General features: G+C 49.8%; 1 protein-coding gene across 1 annotated transcript in view; it reads left to right on the top strand.

Annotated features, from left to right (window-relative positions):
• Positions 1 to 14,142, top strand: part of TACR1 (tachykinin receptor 1) — a 21,486-nt gene extending 7,344 nt beyond the window's left edge. Inside the window, exons 2-5 of the mRNA XM_009284820.2 lie at positions 4,092 to 4,286; positions 8,249 to 8,399; positions 8,709 to 8,905; positions 9,291 to 14,142. Of these exons, the coding sequence (XP_009283095.1) occupies positions 4,092 to 4,286; positions 8,249 to 8,399; positions 8,709 to 8,905; positions 9,291 to 9,582 (835 nt within the window). The 3' untranslated portion in view covers positions 9,583 to 14,142. The remainder of the gene's footprint in view (positions 1 to 4,091; positions 4,287 to 8,248; positions 8,400 to 8,708; positions 8,906 to 9,290) is intronic.
• Positions 14,143 to 19,936: the final 5,794 nt, after the last annotated feature.

The raw sequence follows: 19,936 nt of genomic DNA, 5'->3' as shown, positions 1-19,936 counted from the left end.
ACGGCATTACCAACGTCATTAAATGGCGTCTGGCGTAAAGTTGTGCGCTTTAGCGTCAAGCCCATTAAACGTGGTGGGTTTAAAACATTAAACATGGTGGGAAAGGTGCAAGGAAAATGCAGGTGCACGGGCATCGGGTCGCTCCTGCAAGGAGCTGGGCAACCCTGAGCTTGCAAAACTTAACGATGGTTTGCATTTGAACGCGGTGCTTCCATCCGAAAGGAGGGCAACTGCAGATCATTTTATTTTGAGGAACAGGTATCGTTAAGTCTTCCCAACCCAACATCTTCTGCAGGCAAATGGCCCCGTTCCTGGTGCTACCCCCATGCACTGCCTGCACGGGGAACAAAACCTTTCCCTAACGCAGGAAATCTGCCCTTAAATCCTCAACCGAGAGCCAATTCCCTATGAAAAATTAGGACTTGAAGACCCCATGGTGGTTTGTCACCCGCCTCAGCGGCGAGGGCGGGATGCTCACGTAGGGACGTGCTCCTCTTCCTCACCTCCCGCAAACGACCATCCCTAGCAAACCTCAACACCCAATTTTTTTATGGATGGAAAAACTGCCCTCTTGAACGGCAGAGAAAAAAAATAAATCTCTCTAACAGGATACAGCATCTTAGGGAGATGGGCAGAGTGGGGCCACAGAGGCACTTTGTGAGGAGAAATATGAGCTAATAAACTCATTAGCCTTGCTTTCGAGAGCCCGCTTCTCGCCAGCACGGCCAGGACCTGCGTGGCCGAGCCAAGGAGGGCAGCGGCTTCCCGGCACTTAAGCTCTGGTCGATGCCTTTTGTGCCCAGAGCTGCAAAACCACCCGCCCGAAACCATGCACGGGGCCAAACGCCCTCCAGCACCTTGCAGACACGCTGGGGCATTGCAGCTGCATCCCGTGCCCGCGCTCTGCATTTCCATTTGAATGCAAACCTGCTCGTATTAAAAAAAAAAATAAACAGATCGGCAAGCTTTTTTTGCTGAAAGGCAAACTCATGACTGACATGTCATTTTTCTTCCCTGCTAAGAAGTGATTGATGGATGTTTGGCTGCAGCAACTACCACAGCCTTGCCTGGGAGATCAAACCTACGTGGAGGGGAGAAGACAACCTGGAGGCACCTGCGGTACGGCTCCGCAGCACGGGGTTGCTTTTCTACTTTGCATTCACTTGCTCGGAAGGAAGGTTTTATTTTAGGTTATCCAAAACCCCGCCGTAGAAACGCACCACGGGGGAGGGTTTGGCTCAAAACTGAGCAGAACTGCAAGAAAGCAAACTGGCTTTTTGGGACCCGCGTTCTGGATGCAAAAAAAAAGATCCAGCGGTGGCCAAAAAAACCTAAAAAACCCAAAAATTAAAGACAGGAATACACACAAACCTATAGGGTAGAGAAACATGGAAAGTCCAACCGGTCTGCAAGGAAATGAGAGTTATTTGAGTGCGACGGACCCAGCGCTGGAAGAAGGCAAAAGAATCATAGAAGCATAGACTGATTTGGGTTGGAAGATGACCTTAAAGTTCATCTTGTTCCAACCCCCCCCCCTGCCATGGGCAGGGACATCTTCCAGTAGACCGGGTTGCTCAGAGCCCCGTCCAACCTGACCTTGAACACTTCCAGGGATGGGGCAGCCACAGCTTCTCTGGGCAACCTGTTCCAGTGCCTCACCACCCTCAGAGTGAAGAATTTCTTCCTCGTATCCAATCTAAATCTACCCTCTTTCAGTTTAAAGCCATTACCCCTCATCCTATCTGGTTTGCTCCCTGTACCGACGCTTTTCCACCCCAGTACAAGCAAGACAGCGGCTGTCATCCGAGCTAAGGTGGCCACAAAACCATATTCTCTGCTCTCCCCCTCTCCCTGGCCTGATTTTGCATCAAATGTTCTTGTCAAGGAGAGGGAAAAAAAAAGAAGAAAAAAGGAAAAAAAAAAAAAGGAAGCAGTTATTAAAATGTTAGGACAATTTTCTGCTTAGTGATACAATTATTATATAATTATATGATATTTTAATATGAAATCATGCTCTAATTATTTTCAGGATGTTTGTACATTTCCATCTATCTCCAGCACTTTTATGGTCTGCAATACCAGCTCCTCCAAGCAGCCCAGACCCTTTTTACTACATTTTTTTTCTTCCCCATCAGAGCCCCTGTCTGGGAGAACTGTTATTATTCCCATTTTTAATCCTGATGGGCAGCTGAACCCAGAGCATCCCCAAGGGAATATTTCAGAGGTCACTCAGGACTAATGGTTTGGGAATTGCTGCTGAAAAATAGGATTGGGGGCCAGTTCTCCCCAGAGCACCGCTAGCTTGCACCCTCCTGCCTCCCTGACCCCGTCCTTGCAACACCAGCGTGGTCGGATGAATTTTACTGTCTCCTTTCCACCACAAGACAGCATTGCAGACAAGTTGATGGCGGTTGGAAAGGTCTCTAGGCAATGCGGTTGGTGTTTAGTTCATCGTTACAGCGATTATTTGGATGTTTTATCAATCACGAGGGCTTCTGTAGCTGCAAAGTACTTTAAACAGATGAGGAAAGTCCTCGGAAATGCACTGGCAGAAACAAGGTCGGAGATGTAAAAGCATTTCTGGCTGGTTGCAATCAAGCACTGGCTTTGCCTTCCAGAGGTCTCAGCCTCAGATGTTTCTCCAAGCAAGTATTTCAACAGAAATGGCCCAACTTTTGTGGAAATCCCTCATTTTCCACCATTTGCATGCTTGAGCTTGAACCGTCGGGTCGAGCATCAGCAGCAAACTTGGGCACGTGGACTTCTTGCTGCTTGGGAGCATAAACAGGGTAACAGCAGGGTAACCTGCTCTGAATCCCGTGATAAAAGCCCACCCAAACCTCATCCAGCTCAGCAAACCCGCTAACGAGGGGCTCAGCCAACACCAGGCATTTGAAGGATGAGGAGGAGGAAGGAGACGAGTCCTTGCAGGGAAGCTGATCGCGAGTACGGTAAGGAAGAAATGAGAAACATGGATGCAGAAACCAGGAGGCCTTGATGCATCACCAGCCACTGTGCCAGAGCAGCACTAACACCCATTGCCTCGGCTCTTTCTAACCAGCTTCGATTTCAAGTACCAAACAGGTTTTCAAGGGATAATTATCAGGTGGATTAGGTGGATTTTCAGCTGCACAAAGCTGATAAGGTTTGGTACCCTGGGGCAGAGGAAGAGCTGACAGCGGTACCTCCTGCGTATTTATATATTAATCCCTATGTCTTTGCCCCTGCTAAGTGGCCACCCAAAAACGCAACACGGGGAGTATTTGCCATCTAGGAAAAAACTAAAGGAAAAAAACATCCATCCTCTGAAAGGAGAAGGCATGAAGGGAGAAATAGAGGAGGCTGCAAACGCCTCAGATGATAACACACGCAGAGCAATGCAATGTTTCTCCTCTTCCCGAAGCTTGACGTGGAGCAGGGGGGAAATAAAATAAAAAATTTGCAACGTTCTCACTTAATCCTTACAGCGCTGCTGGCTGCTGCCAGCTTTGCAAAACCAGATTTGCAGAGGGATAAATTCAATCTGCCTCGTCACCACTGGAGCTTTCCTCACGTATGACAACTGATGTCTGGGGGAAAGAGCCCAGGAGCCGGGCAGATACAGGTGGCATCTCAGATCACCCATCCCCGGTCCAGCACTCTTATTTTTGGTTCTTCTCCTGTAACACTTGGCACTGTGATCTACCATCGAGACATGATTTCGCGCGGGTGCAAAACTACCGGGTGCTGCCAAAGCGGCTGCTGCCAGACGGCAGCATCGCGGCTGGCTTTGTACAAATTGGTCTTTGCAGAAGCAGCCGGTTGCTGGTTGCGTTAGCGAAGCTGTTTTTCAGCTAATAGTCAATGAGTGTCTCAAACGGGATTCAAATCTCCAGGGTAAGAGACGCTGCAAAAGAATTAGAGCATTGGTCGGGGAATCCTCCATAAAGAGATTATTTGATGCTGTTTGCATTGTGCGGCGTGAGGGGCTGCCAGGATGCATTAAGGGGCTGTCAAAAGTACGACCCCCATTCAAGGGAGACCTAAAACAGCCCCAAAAGCTGCAACATTGGGGCTTTCCAGCCTTGATTTCTCCTTTTCCCACCTTGCAGGTACATGGCTATCATCCACCCGCTGCAACCCCGGCTCTCGGCCACCACCACCAAGGTGGTCATCGGCGTCATCTGGCTCCTGGCTTTCCTGCTGGCTTTCCCCCAGGGTTACTACTCGGTGATGGAGGAGCTGCCGGGCCGGCTGGTGTGTCTGGTGGAATGGCCGGAGCACGGCACCAACGTGTACGGAAAAACGTGAGTTGAACTTTTCCGACAAGTCACCGTACAGAAAAAACGCAAAAAAAAAAAAAAAGTATAAAAAAAGGAAGCGAGGAAGGACGGGAATGGCTCAAAGCTCCATGGGGTGGGGAAATCCTCGCCCTACCCTAGCGAGGACCAGCGCTATATAGTTGATGGTACCAAGATCTCCATCCATATCATCTTGGGGCACATTAAGGTTAATTAAGACGAGCTTAGTGCTGCTCGCGGTCCAAACGTTGCCCCACGCTGTGCCGTGCTCCCTGCCCTTCTTGGATGCTCATCCTCGAGGGAAACCCATGTAAAACTGCTAAGACACAATATTTTGGCTGTGGGGATGGGGTCTGCATTGCCCCCAGGGGCGTATTCATACATGCAGGTATGGCTCTGGTTTTTGCAGCACCTTTCCTGCAACCCATCTCTCTAAAGGCTTCCTGGGGCAAGAGTTATTCCTGCAAGAGGTAAATAGGGTTTTACTGGGGGTATCTTGGCCAGGCAATAACAGAAAAAAAAAAAATGGTTTGGGATTTACCGAGTCCAAATGCCCCAAAATTCGCACGACAGCTTAAAAAACAAGCTACAAAAAGGGGCTCTGTGGCATCAGCTCAGGCTGGGAGGCAAACGCTGGGCTAGGAGGGCTCAGCAGGAATCTCCTTCGTTCCCGTTAAGGTGCTGGCTAATTAAATCTGGCATTTCCAAAGGGTCTGGGCAACCCCGCTGGTCTGCCAGCGCAGCAGTCCTCCATGGTTTGCTCTTTGAAGTCCGGGAGTCATGCGGTGAGTTAAATGTCATGTGTTAAGGAAAAAAGCTGGGGGGGGGGCAGAGGAGAAAGGCATTTGTGATCTCCAGTCCCGTGGAGCAATGAATTAGGGCTCTGAAATTGTTCTGAAGCCAAAGCAGGGGACACACAAACACGGAGAAGTGTTTAAAGCCAACCTGAGCCTGGCGAAGGTCTCTCTACAAGACAAATGAGACGAGTTTGCCAGTCAGCAGCGAGTGGCGGGTTGCAGAGAGCTGGACGGCATCATGTATTATCATCTTATTTATTTGCATTGCAAGGCAGGTATGGAAAGAACTAAGCCAGGGCTGGCCCAGCTGATCTCCAGAGGTGTTTTCCAACCTTAAATATTCCAGGCTACCGTGATAAATACAGCCAGCGTGAAGAAATGCTGCTGGCTTAGACAGCCCACGTAGCCGGGATGGGGCCGAGCACCCCGGACCAAAGCAGCAACCAGGCTCAGGGCCTGGCTTTGACAGATCATTTGCCGCCGGGGCCGTCATTTTTTCAAATAGCTAATTCAAGAGAAAAATACCATCATTAACCTATGAATGATTTGCTGCTGGAAGCTGGGCGCCGCTTCAAAGCCCGAGCATTCCACGCTCTTCGGTGAGCCAGGGCCTCTGCAGACAGATGAGGGCAGCCAGGAAAGCTGGGAAAGCAGATGCTAAGCAGAAGCTTTTAAATAGCCCAACCCCAAATTTTTGGTAGGGATTGAAAATAACTTGCAGCTCAGCAACGTCTCTCCAAACCGCGCAAACTCGCTTGCACAGCGCAGAGCCCGGCAGAGCCCGAGATGTTATTTTACCGCCCCAAAATAACTTTGCAGGGACAGGTGGTTGGGTCACTGTCAAACACCCTCCCCTGCTCACATGGCCTTGGTGTGGTTATTTAAGGAAGGCGCCAGCAGCAGCCAGCTTGTTTGCAATGCCATGATGAAAAATAATATTATTTTTTCAGTTCATGGTGAAAATAGAGGACTTCTCCCAACGCTGGGGGGGGGCCTTTCTCTTGGCAAACGGAGCCCAGAAAGCACAACCCTGGCATGCAGAGGGTATCAGAGACAGGGATGTGCACGTGAGGTTTGTTTTCACTGGGAAAATGTGCCTGTTCTCAGCTCGCTCGTATGGGGGGAAGCGGACGACGACCTCGGCACAGGCGAGATCCTGCGTCAACAGGAGCCGGCGATTCAGCTCCATTCGATTCAGCGGCTGCTCGCCACCGCTAAACACCAATTCCCGCTCCCGCTTTTGTTTTCGAAATAGATATCTGATCTATTCCAATTTCATTAGCTGCCATTTCGGTTTGTTAAGGGAAGGGGAAAAGCCGCTCCACCCGCCAGCCTCTCTGGAAGATAACAGCCCACGGCGACCATCTGGGCTTTGCAAGGCAAAAGGAGATGGCAGCCCCCTCCTCCAACATCACTGTCCCGTAACTCCTACAGGCTCCTCCATCCTATACAAGACCCTAAATCCCCACACCGAAGACCTTTAAGTTACAAAACCCAGGCTTCTCTAAGTGCTCTGATCCTGCAATTCTTGTAGACAGAATAACATACGAATGGTTTCACATGGAAACCGGTTTTCAGCGCTCAGGGTCCAATTAAAAAAATGGCCCAGGACTCTTTGGAAATCTCTGTCCCTACCATGCCCAGGCAGCTTTGAAAATAAGGGTCGATCTTGCTTAAATTATCTAACAGCTCCTCTGGGGCATTTCTGCATCGCTCTCAGCTGTTCGCAGCTGGTTTAAGACCCTGCATTACATGGGAATCACAACAAAATCTTCATCGCGGAGCCACAGAGACGCCTCTTTAATTAGCAAAATAGAAAACAGCCCTACAAAATCCAGTTCAAATGCGATTAGCGCTGGGCGAAGAGGAGGCCAAATGAAATTGCAGGTACAAAACAAGGAGGAGATGGCATGGCAGCACGGGTCTGGGGCCAACTCCATTCCCTGCGGGAATCGCACCAGGCACGAGCCTGACCCATTCGTTACACTTTAGAGACATTATTCAATCAAAGCTCCCAGGAGGACGAGCGAGTGCAAGAGCAGAGCGTGGCTACAGGGCCTGAACCGTCTTGAACAGATGCAGCAACTTGCGTTCGAGCCGGGCACACACCCCGAAAATGCAGGCAGACCCTAAAGCTGTCGGAAGAAAATTACCTCCAGATCTGGCGGCACACGTGATGCTTTGCAAGCTGGCACTGTGCAAGACGTCTGCGTTTCTGTACCACTATTGCTCATCTTTCTGCAGGGGAGAGAGGTTTTTGCAAGCTCTGATGGTAGGAAGGAACCTGCAAGGTCAAACCGCCCGTCCCCATCCTGTTTGTTGAAAACGGCATTATTTTTTTCCTTTTTAAACCAACTACTATTTAACACAAATCCTTCACTGAACACTGCAATCCGTGGTCTTTTGAACCCTCCCACGGCTCCACCGACTTTATGACAAAACAGTCTCAAGCCTGTGCTAACAGTTTAATCCAGACCCTCCCATTCGATTTTGGGCTTATTTATACCTGTTATAAACAGACACAAAGATCCTGCCCTTTCCATGAGCCTGGAGAACTGACCCGACCGCTGAATTCACAGAAAAGTTTTAATAAACCTCCATGACAAGGGTTCAGGCTGTGGTTTTGGGGACTGGGGTTATGCCTTGAGCCACCTGAGCCCAGCTAAACTGATGGTGGACGAGGATTCAGGCAAGCTGCATCCAAGACCTAGTGTTTGCCCCTCAGGGAAAGCCTTTATTTCTTCAGCTTAATATTCCCATCCTTTATATGTCAAAAAACCCACATTTGCTCCTGCAGGACTGCCAGATAAAAGGTGTGATAAGAGCAAGCATTCATCTCTAGGATAATCTGGGGTGTAAATAGAGCAGAATTGAGAGTAGTGCCACTTCAGCTAAGACATCCTTGCCTTATGAAGGTAGCACAAGTTCTTCAGTGGCCTCTGCATCCCATCCCAGGAGGGTGCTAGGATCCCAAAGGCTGGCAGCAGAGGCTTGGAAAAGATTGGGGTGAAAGCAGGGAGTCCTTCCCGGCCCGAGCTCTGCAGGCAACACGTCTGCAGGAATTGTGCCAAATTCTCTTGGCCCCTGGGAAGCACTTTGCCTTCAAGCTCAGTTTGCAAGAAAGAGACTGAATAGGTAGAGGACACACGCAACGACCGTCATTTTTTCCAGGTATCACTTCTGCATGACCATCCTGATCTACTTCTTGCCGCTTCTGGTGATAGGATGTGCCTACACTGTGGTCGGCATCACCCTCTGGGCAAGCGAGATACCCGGCGACAACTCCGACCGCTACCACGAGCAGGTCTCGGCTAAGCGGAAGGTAAGGAGTTTTGAGCACGGTAGGAGCCATCATTCATGCCCAATCCCAACTAACCACAGCCAAAAGTACTTCATTAGGGGTGGAAACGGGTCAGGACTTGTTGCATGGTTGTTGCTAATGGAGCAGAGAGCGTCCTCCAGATTGTGTCTCCTCCATGAACGTGCATGGTTTAACCAAGATGTCGACCATGCGTTCCCGGTTGGAAAGGTCTCCAAGGCAAAAAGAAGTGTCCCCTTCTGGAGGGTGACACCCTACCTATGGGGCGTCCAACAGATGACTTTGCTTCCCTGCCCTCTCTTCTCCTCACAGGTAGTGAAGATGATGATCATCGTGGTATGCACATTCGCGCTGTGCTGGCTGCCCTACCACATCTACTTCACCCTGCAGTATTTCAACCCTGAGTGGTACCTGCAGAAGTTCATCCAGCAGGTCTACCTGGCTATCATGTGGTTGGCCATGAGCTCCACCATGTACAACCCCATCATCTACTGCTGCCTCAATGACAGGTGGGTTTCGAGTGACTTTTGGCAGCATCTTGGTGCAGCAGGGAGGGGAGAAGGGGGAGATACAGTGGGGTCTGATGGAGGAGAGTATGGAGGGAGAGTTTTTCCAGGATGGTTCTGTCCCATCCTGCGCCAGGGGCTGCTTCCAGCAGATGCAGGGACCTAAATAAGTCTTTCCTAAAGCCCCTGTGGGATTTGAGGGCAGGTATCAAAACAGTCCTGACTCCTAATTGGGATTTATCAGTGGTTTTTCCCTCCCCTTAGTGAGAAGTAGCATTTTTTTTGTTGTTTAGCAGTGCTTAGCTCTGTCTTCCCACTCCTAGCGAGGTCCTTTTGCCATCTCCACATCCCTCACCGCTGCCTTTCCCCATCTCTTCCATCCCCCCAGGTTTCGTGTGGGGTTCAAACACGCATTTCGGTGGTGCCCATTCATCAGCACCGGTGAGTACGAGGGCCTGGAAATGAAGTCAGCCAGGTACCTGCAGACACAGAGCAGCATGTACAAGGTCAGCCGGATAGAGACCACCATGTCCTCGGCAGTTGGCGCAGCCGAAGAGGAGCTGGAGGAGAGCAGCAAGGCCAAGCGTCTCTCCGTAGACATGACATCCAACGGCTCCTCTCGCAGCGACTCCAAAACAGTCTCTGAAAGCTTCAGCTTCTACTCCAACACGCTCACCTAAGCAGCTCCCCGGCTCTGCCAGCCGCTCACAGGGGTGCCACCATCCCCTTTCCCTCACTGGGATGCTCCGGCACTCAATCCATCCAGCATCATCACCCCGGTTTGTGATGTGCCAGCTTTTTTCCGTGCTGTTTTACCGTCTCTTGCTGCGCTGCTCGCTCGCCGTCCTTGGGCAAGCCCGAGAGCAAAAGCTTTGGATTAGTTTCATGTGCTCCACTGTGGCTCGTGTCTGAATACAAGGGAGGTTTGGCTGGCCTCCGCCTTGCTTGCTGCCTGTCCAACCCACCACTTACCGGGCGGGTGGATAGGATGCAGAAATGGGACGGAGCTGGGTTTTTCTCTTAAACCATAAGTACAACATTGGCAGGCGCTTCCCTGCTCTCTGCAAGGCAGCAGGGATCTCCCCAGTGCATCCCACCCCACAGGAAAATGAACCAGTCTTGCACTCTCCTCCTCCCACCTTTAATTTTATTCTCCCTGTCACTCTCGGTTGAATATCCAGAGGGGTATTCAATTCAAAAACCCAGCAAAAAATGCTGTTTTCAACTTCAGGAGCCTGTACATCCACGGGGCACCACCAGCCACTCGGCTCTTCAACTCAGATCCAGGCATTTCTGCACAGTCTCAACTCATCTCCAGCACCCGCATCCCTCTGCGCGACGGTCTTCTGTTGCCACTCCACAACACAGCTCATCGAAACAGGGCTCTCAGGAAGGATTTCTGAACTGAGCCAGACTTTGGTTGCTCTTAATCAACTGTATGTGCCAAAAGCAATCACTGTGATTTCCTAAAAGGTCCAAGGAGATGTCTCTTGGATAGATTTTGGAAGCCTGTGGAGGTCTGGAGAACAAGAGACTGACCATATGAAATGTTTTTCACAACCTGGAAATGTCTAGAGCTGCACAGAAAGGGGCATGGTAGGATTCCAACAGAAAAACAAAGTTTTGCCAGCATACAAGGCTTGAAGGGAGACAAGAATTTTGCAGACATTTTTTACTCAGAGGAGGGTTGAAATGATTCACTTCCACTTTCTGGATTTTGTTTTAACCAGGGAAAGTTTTTTTTTCTTTTCATCCCCGTCTTTTGCATAAAACATTAAGTTTATGATGTGTACATGGATATATCTAATATTTTAGTCCTGTTATGGATAATTTTCACTGGGGCTATTCATACCAAGGGCTCCTTTGGTCAGCAAATGTATGAACATACACTCAAAGGGGAAAAAAAAGTAAATAAAATGAGAAGCGGGCAACCTTGGCTTGTTGGGAACAAACCCACAAGTTTGGGGGCAATTTGGGGGCAGCTGTATCGACTGCTCCTTGCTGCTGGTCCAGTCTCTCACTTTTGGTGTAGAAATCGGACTCCTAAAGTGGATTCACTGCAAGATAGAAATGCTGGAGAGATGCATGACAGATTTGTACAGGGCAAGGAAATGGCTCATTCATTTTAAAGCAAGCCGAACATCAGACCCTGCTGAGCACACAGCAATTTCTGGAAGTAAAGCAGAGATGACTTTTGGAGCTTTTCAACTATTCAGCCTCCAAACTGGCTGTTGGAAGATCCAGTCATTAATAAATCCCCAGCCACGATGGTTCTTGGAGATAAAAATACACATATTTAAGCAATGACGCCAGCACAAATTAAATGAATGGGCAAATAGATGGATCCAAGAGCAACAAAATGGCTGCAAAACCAGATTGACAAGAACAATCATCTTCATTTTTACCCAAAATCCTACCAAGTGCCATCAGTGAGGAGCAGCTCTTCCAGCCACTTCCACGCTCTTCCCGACTGCTGCAACTACGCCACGTTACAAACTGCCGCGTGCTTCACGCACACGCTGGAATAACCTATTTTTTTTTTTCCTGCTTAAACTTCTCACCGTTCTTGTCGCCTTATTCCCTTGCCGCTGCTTCCCATGACCCTGCAGCGTGGAGAAGGGGGAATGGCGTGAGCCTGCCTGGGGATTTGGTTTTGCAAAAAACCACCAGCCCCAGGCAGCAGCGATCGAAGGGACGGGCGATGCCAAGGGTTTTAAGGCAAAGGTTGGACGAGGAAACTTTTCCCACCAACTCCACAGGAGCTGTGCTGCCAATACACGAGAAGGCGCTACAAACCAGAGCCAAATTCTGATTTATTCCCAGCCGCCAACTCAAATGCAAAATTAAAATGAAACCAAGTATCTCGAAATGGTCTAGCGAGCCGAATAAGGCAAGCAGAGATCTGCTCCGTACACCCCACGCACAAGAGTTTGTGTCAGGTTGTGAGCCTACAGAAGTCAGCATTTAGAAGAAAAAAAAAAAAGATAAAAAAAAAAAATATTGGGGGGGGTTTATATATATATATAACCACGCTGCCCTTTTGTCCTCCATGTTTTATGCCCCAAGGATGCTGCGATCACGAGACGTGCAGAGAAATGACAACTGTCTTCTCACAGGCAATGCTCAGCTTGAAACATGGGATAACCCCAAGGGTGTACATGGAGGCTTCAATTCAAGCTGACAGTTCACAGCCCAAAATGCTTCTTGTGCATCTTATGGAAAACTCTCTCTTGAAATAAAGTGGGAAAAATTCCCACCTGTTATAAATAGTGCCAATGACCGCGGCGGAGCCGGCCTGGGACGCCCAAGCTGATGGGAACGTGTCAAGGGATCATTCAACAGATGGAGAGCAATGCAGGAAAACCAGAATGTTCTGTGTAAATGGGTACAACACGCCCAAACCCGGGTTTTCCTTTCCCCCCTCCAAGTGCCAAGTTATTTTATCAGTGAAGGCAGGAACAGGGACGAGGCTCTTTTCACGTTTAGGATCTACACCAACCCGCAAGATGGGATGTTTGGGTCGGGTCCGCGTCCACGCACGTGACGTACATCAGACAACATTAGCTGGTTTCACCAACCTTGGGATGCTCTGTGCATGCAAAAGCCTCAGAGAAGTCTTCTTTTGAAGACTGAAAAGCCTAAAACAAGACACCCCTGCCCAGGCTTGGGGATGGGACATTTAACCATATGGTGAGTCCAGTCTCTGCACTATTTCCAGCTCTCCCTTCAAACAGGTCAGCTGTAATACAGAGGCTTTTTCTGGTTTATTAAGCCTGTTTCCCTGGTTTGCTTGCAGATCTCTGACTAGAAATTCAATTGCAAAGCGAGACAGTTTCTTTGTCTCTTTCTTGGCTCTCTGAAATGCAAAATAATAGTATCTGGAGAGAATCACTCAGCAGGTCTGCACACATCCCTTTGCCATCTCCTCCCTGGAGGCATACAGATAACTCCCACCATCATTAAGGGGAGCTGCCTAAGCCCAATTACAATGCACTCCAAGCCAAAATCATTGCAGAAGGGAGCTCCGAAACCCAAATCCCAGCCTGAAGCCATCTCCTTACCCCCTGGGGATTGATATAAGCTCAGGTTTTCTTCCTGGCACTCAGAAATTGCTCTTCCCACCTAGCTCCCAGCGGGAGCACGGAGCAGCAAATCCCCATCTCCATACATACCTCGAGGTCTGCTCAATTACTCCAAAATACAACATTCACACCCCCTTTCATGTGTAACCATTTATCTCCCACCAGCTCAAAACAAAAAACAGCAAAAGCCAAGCAAGATCCCTGCTTGCCATAAAAATTAGACAGCTTTGCAAACGTGGAAGTCAAAGCACAGCAGCCGGTACCGCTCCCCATTTTTTTGTAGTGCTTGTAACGGGACTGCCGGTAGACACGCAAAAGGCTGCCCGCCCACCACTTATCTTTATTATTATTTTTATTTTGCTGTCCCTCGAGGGATGCAGTTGCTGCGTGGCCCAGCCGAGCACACCGCATCTGCCAATGGGTAGCGACTTGGGATGGAAGCAGAGTATCCGCTATTTGCTGCGTATTTCCGCAGGGCTGACAGGTTTGGCGTTTTTTTTAGCTTGCTGTGTCCTAGCCAGAGCCCTCCTGCGAGATCACACAACCAAAGCGCCCAGCCCAAGAGCTCCTAGCTTTTGCTTACCGTTAAAATAATAATTATAATTAGAAAAAAAAAAACAAACAAACACCTCTCAGGCTTCAGGAGTCTGTTAATCATCTACCGAACACAACATCCTGCCCCAAAAAACCTGTCTCCAGTTGAATAATTGATACAGCACTTATAAACACGCAAATAGCCCCTTTTCCTGTGGCGTATCCACCCAAAATACCATCTCTGCTGGAAGCTAAATCACACTCATCAGTTAAACGCGGCAATCGCGGCACCCTGGAGAAGGGACAGTGAGTCCCAAGAGCAGCTGAGGATGAGAGATGACTCTCGTGTGTCTCTGCCCTTAAACTTTCCATCCCAGACAAAAAGGCTCCTGATTCTGTGCAATATGATACAGTTGGGGCCAGGAGGGGAGCGAGGGGACGAGATGGGCTGCGACGTACGTCTGGGGTTTGGTATTTGGTGTGTGGGGCAGCTGATAGGAGCTTTGCGTGAAGTTCTTCCCACAGTAGCATCTCTACAGAGGAAAAAGTCCAACCCTCCTCCCCAAAATGGTCTCTCTCTGTTCGTCGGGTTTGTCCAAATGGATTTTCATAAATAAATGTTTCTTTTGTGAGGTCATGCCGTTAATGAGCCCGCAATGATGAGAGGCAGCAACTGGTGGCTTGGTGGGAGCAGGAGGAGAAGCAGTGTGCCGTGCCGAAACCAGGACGCGGTGAAATATGGCAAAGCCAAAACTAGGTGATAAGAGGGGTGAAAGGTCGCCGGTGGGTTTGGGGGGACCTTCGGTGTGAGGGGTGCTCTGAAACGTCAAAACTACAGCAAGAAAAAGCAGAGCCCTCAAAACTCAGCCATCCACAAAGCTGGGACTGGCCGCGTATCACCGATTCCCAAAGCACGAGAAAGGCTCGAATCGCTCCTTGAACACGGGCAAGACTTACCGGCCGCTCGCTTCTCTGCGCGGAGCTGAAGCAGACGTGTGACTCGAGTACCGTGCATCAGCGCCGGCATTTTCACTTATTCAGCTGGCTGCGAGGCGGTGCGATTCCCTTGACGAAGCAGCTGACACACTTGGCTCCGCTTTCTGGTTTGGACTTCCCCAAACCCCGCTGCTCCGCTGGGGCAGGCACCGGGACAGCACAATCCTTGGCTTTCCAAGGCCTCACCACCCTGATGATGGGAGAGAAAGTGTGAGGAGCAACCAGCCACGCTTCACCTCCCAGAGCAAAGCCCCCAACCCAGCCAGCCCTTGCAATCAGCTCCAGCCAGCTGTAATTTGCAGTTTTTAATTAGAGGAGCATTGCAGAGGCACAGCTGATTGGCATCGCTGCCAAAGGCCCTGTCCCATGTGCCTATTAAGCTCTTGTTATTTTTTGTCATGGGTTATTTTATCATGCAAAAGGGAAAGAAGGAATAAACAGCGTCACGCGCTGCTGCTGTGCCGTGCTTCGTGCAGGCATCTGCTTCCAGCCAAGCTTCCCCACAGCGGGAACCCGGGAGCAGATCCTCCTTTACAGCAGGATTCAGCACGTCAGGTCCAAATGAGGGGTCATTTTACTTATCAGCATCAGTGCATCACCTTTCCCAGAAGGGTTCGTACCTGTTCCTAAATGCACCTGCACACACACACACACACACACTAGATAAAAGCTATGAGAATGTGCTGATTGGTTATAAAAAATACTCATCAGCCACAGCAATCCGCTGCAGAAATGGTATGGGGCAATGCAAATTCCTCGTGACCCGGTTCATCCCAGTTTGCACATTTCCTCCATCTGCAATCCGATACGAAAACCCCCAAAATCAAGAGCTACCTGGTGGGTTTGGGTCAGAGCTGAGGCTCTGGGGAGAATTTAAGGTGGTTGTTTTACAAAGGAGGGACAGATAAAGGGATTATTCCCCGCATTTGCAGCCTGGTGAAGTACTGCAGAGCTCTCCTCTAACTCTCAGCATCCTCCTTCCCCAGCTGAGGCCTTTGCCACTCGTTGCACATTTGCAGAGTTGACACTGTGCCTGCAAAACCCACCGGTGTCACTCGCAGGGCGAAACCTGGATCCGCATCTGGCCAAGCCAAGACACACCAGGTGAAAGCAGGACCAAGCACCAGCACGCTAAAGGTGACACCCAAAGAGCAGAGCCTTGTTGTCACCTGCCCGGTTGCGTCTTTTTTATAGCTGCTCTCAGCCACCACGGCAAGTTTCGCAGGCTTCAGTGAACCCATCAATCTGATTATCTGCTATGGCAAAGACACAAGTTCAGCTTAATTAACATTTATGGATTCCACAGTGTTTTGCATAAATGTTTGCTTAATACACAAGTCAAAAATATCCTCAGAAAATGAAAATTAAAGATAGTTAATTGCTTGCAGCTATGCACCAGTGTGTAAACTGGGGTTTCCATAGCACCAAACAGTCTGTTAAGTCATTATGACAAAGTTAGAGCTTAAAGAGAAACAACTTGAGTTTAAAGCGTATGGAGCAAAGTGGATTCTTCATGTTCTTCATTCGACTTCACGAGCTCCCCACTTCAGTTTCTGTGCAGATTGCAGCAGATTTTGGTTTCCCTGCTGCAAACAGGGCTACTTGGTAGAGAATTACAGGCCACGGAGAAGCGGTGTCTGGTTGTTTAGACAAGCAATTACTTTTTATTACTGAACTAAATGAATCAAGCATTAGCTAATGAAAGATTTGAGAACCCGCAGCGGCGATTCAAAAATCAACCCAATCCGGCTGCAAGCGTGAAATGAGAATTAACTGCAGTTTTCGTATTCTTGGTGCCAAGTAACCACGTCAAAAGGACTTTCCTTCGCATCGACGAGATGCAAATACCTGAGAAGCTCCTAAGAAAAGGAAGGGAGTGGGCGAGAGTGATGATTGCTTAAATAGGATGCTCAAGTGTGGCAACAACTCTAATGGGCTTGATTAAAAGTCAAATGCTATTAACTTGAGCAACTTGATGGGCAGGGAAGTGTGTTGCAGAAGGGTGTAGGAAATCCCAGCGTCACCCGTGCTCTCACTACACAAGATCAGGGCTTCATCCTGGAAGATATCCCAGGACGGAGATCCCAACCAGGACGAGCTTCCCGTGGGCCGTGCCGCAACTAACGCACACACACTCCTGTGCCACACTGATCCTGCTTTCCCCCTTCCCTTTTCCTATAAGGAAGTTATAAGTCAGGCAATTATAAGCCTCCCAACAAAAAACGTTCTGGTTACAGAAGACTAAGGTGTCAAGAAGAAATACAAGCCCTTCCTGAAGCAGCAGTCATTCTGAATAGCAGCATTTCAGGCTGAGAAGAGCATTACCATGCAAAGCACCGCCAAAAACATTATTCCTGTTATTGCAAAGCAGATTGTGCCGTCCAGGTTGATTAAAAAGGTTTCAGGGAGGTAATGAGAGCAATTTTCAATGGAAGCGAAAATAGAGAGAGGGAAAAGGAGGGTTGTTCTGAACCACTCTGCTTTCTGCAGAGGCACGCAGCCATGATATCGCAACAGCAGATAATATCTGTATTGAAGGGTGCATAGCTGATTATTACAAGCTGTTCACTGTCCAAAAGCATCTCTGATGCATAGCATAATCAAACGGCTGCAAATTTGCATTTAAATTGAGGAATTTAGGAATCCATACCCGAAAGAGGAGCAGTCTCCTTGGGTGACACTTCAGGTATCTCACAGCCTTCACAGAGGAAGGCAAAAATTGTGCGTGACTTCAAACCACCCCCCAAAGCCTGTCCCGCCACCCTTCGGCAAGACGTGCATCTCTGAAAGTGCGATTGATACCCACATCCAAACTGTACCGCAGCAATAACCCTCCAGAGAGCGGAGTCCCCATTAGATGGGCTTGTGTTAAGATTTTTGTCTTGCAGCACTAACGTCATCAGTGTTACAACCTCTCCCCCCCACCACCAAAACCCCCCGGAGTTCGACACCCGGACAGCAGTGGCAGACACTACCCACACTGGGATTTCATCAGCAGCACAAGAAAAAAAAAGAGGCCACAAAACTGGGGAGAGAGGCACACTGGGCACATCTCCAGGGACTTCTGAGTCACTCGGCATGCCCAAGGGATGGAGCATGCAGGGGATGGAGACAGTGTCCTCCAGAGCAGCTCTGGTCTGAGATGCTCTCTCAAGATCTGTCAACAAAATCCTCCCCGAGGACTTCACCCATGCACTGTGCAAGCAGAGAAGCGTGGCGAAGCAAGTTGTCCTGCTCTGCAAACTGTCTTCCTTTCCTCCCCGCACAGGGCACCCGCAGCACCCTCAAAGGTGTTAGCACCTCTGAAAACACCGGTCCGGTTGGCAGCCTGCGCAAGGACTCAGGGTCCCACCGATTTCCCCTGGGCTGTGGGAAATCGCCGAGTTTGCCCTCTTGGATTCAGGTCCCGCGTGTACACCAGTCCCCCATGCAGCGCCACAGGAGCTCGGCTCTGCTGTAAGCCCCTCATTCACAAGCACCGACCTCGTTTGAAATGATCGTTTCAAACTGCTAAACTCGGCTCTGCTGTAAGCCCCTCATTCACATGAAATGATTGTTTCAAACTGCTAAGAGTCCTAAATTACAAAATAAATTCGACTGAATTAACAAGCCACCAACCCAGCCAGTCCATCTAGCATCTCTGCAGCAGGTTCCTGCAGTCAGAAACGATTGCCGGTGTGATTCTTGGGGGCTGCAGGCTGGCGGTTGTGTCCGGACCAGCCTGCCCATTTCTCTTCCCTTCGCTTGTAAGGGAAAGTCACCAAGAACAACGCGAGACATTGCGTGGGCACAGCCAGACCAAAACTGGGGAGAGGCACAGCCTCCTCTTGCTGCTGCCGGCCCCATCAGCTCCATAGGATTTACAGCTCATCACATCCCTCATCCGCTTTCGACCCTGCAATCTTGTCTTGATTGCTCTGTCGGGACCTTGAGGACTTTTCCTCAGCTGGAAGTGCGAGCCCGCACTGTGACTGTGCTACCGATGATTTATATATCGCTGCACTTGAGGAGTTATTTTTATATTTGATTTTGCAGCCGTTATCAGCTCTGTGAAATCCTGGATTTTACAGTACAAGTGCTTTACCTGGTGATAAAACACAAGAAATGAGAGCACAAAAGGTCAGATCATCACTGCTCATCGCAAACGAGTCAGTCGCCTGCAAAGGGAGAAGTCGGTGGGGCCATCCTGAGCTCTGAAACCCTGTGGGACGGTCCTTCGCATGCTGGACCCCTCCAGGGGTCAGAGACCCCTCCTGCTCAGAGCCACACTCTCTAAGGGGAACAGAAAATCCAAGCTGTGTTAGTGCAACTTGTGTTACAGCCTTTTCAGACGTAGCGCTGAGCCAGGGCACAGGAAGGCTGCTCGGCAACGGGCCTTCCTAATAAGACCTTAGAGAAATCAAACCATTTACCTCTTCTGAGGTTTCAACCTCTTCCTTGCACCCCAAGGTACGAGCACGACCAGAAGTAGCTCTGCAGCAATAACAAGCAAGGCTGAAAGCAGACAGCATGCTCTGGAAGGGAAAATCAGACAGAGAGGCTGACCCTAGGGTGCCTGGCCGCAAAAAAGATCTGCACTGAAAACCAAAACCAAGCACCTTCCTAGTCACTGTCAGCAGCCGAGCAGGTATTAAATCACCTTTTATTACTGAGATGAGCTACAGTTGTTTGCATAAGAAGAGTACCAGTGGGTTAATAAATGCTCCTGTAGCATCTGCTCCAGCACACAGAAATTACCAGATAATCTTTAGTTTACAGGTCATTTAGAGAGGGCTGCGCCAGTTCAACAAGAGGAGACCCTGCTTGTGTGGCATCAACAGTCTCAGCCACTGCAGCAGGGTCCCCGGACGCCTGGGGACGTGGCTGCATGCAGAAGTGCCCCCGACCCAGGCAGAAACCAAACCTCCAGCAGCCCCATCGCCACGGGCGAGCACCCAGCGAGTCGAGCCGAGGTCCGATGCTCGCAGGGGACAGAGGTCCCAGTAACCCCAGAAGGCTGCGATTTCGACACTCCCCGGCTCTATTTTTAAGCCTTGCAGCTGGGGAAGATCCCCGTTGCTACGCTACCTATGTTGTGGGTCCGGAGCAGTCAGCGCATCCCACCCCTGGGACTCACCGAGCAGCTCAGCAGTCCCGTGGACGTGACCGACAAGGTTTCAAGTCTGTCAGGGCAGCTGCAGCAGTCACACAGGACCGCTCCCGCCCCCCTCCTATTCTTCTCCTAAACTTCCCACCTCCCTCCAGCACTTGCCTGCAGCTAGGAGACATCCCCCGTGTTTGGTGTCACCCCAAAGCTTCCCGCAGCCCTGGCACGGTGCAGGCAGGCAGGTGGAAAAGTACCGGGAGCACAGCAGGCAGCATTTGCTGCCTGGTGGGCGGACAGCCGGCTTTCCCTCATAAATCATTCTTCCCAGCCCCCAAA

The sequence above is a fragment of the Aptenodytes forsteri genome, unplaced genomic scaffold (genome assembly GCF_000699145.1).
Source record: "Aptenodytes forsteri isolate BGI_AS27 unplaced genomic scaffold, ASM69914v1 Scaffold444, whole genome shotgun sequence".
In the NCBI taxonomy this organism is placed as follows: Eukaryota; Metazoa; Chordata; class Aves; order Sphenisciformes; family Spheniscidae; genus Aptenodytes; species Aptenodytes forsteri.
The sequence above is the reverse complement of the archived record's forward strand: the minus strand, read 5'-3'. Positions and strand labels throughout refer to the sequence as shown.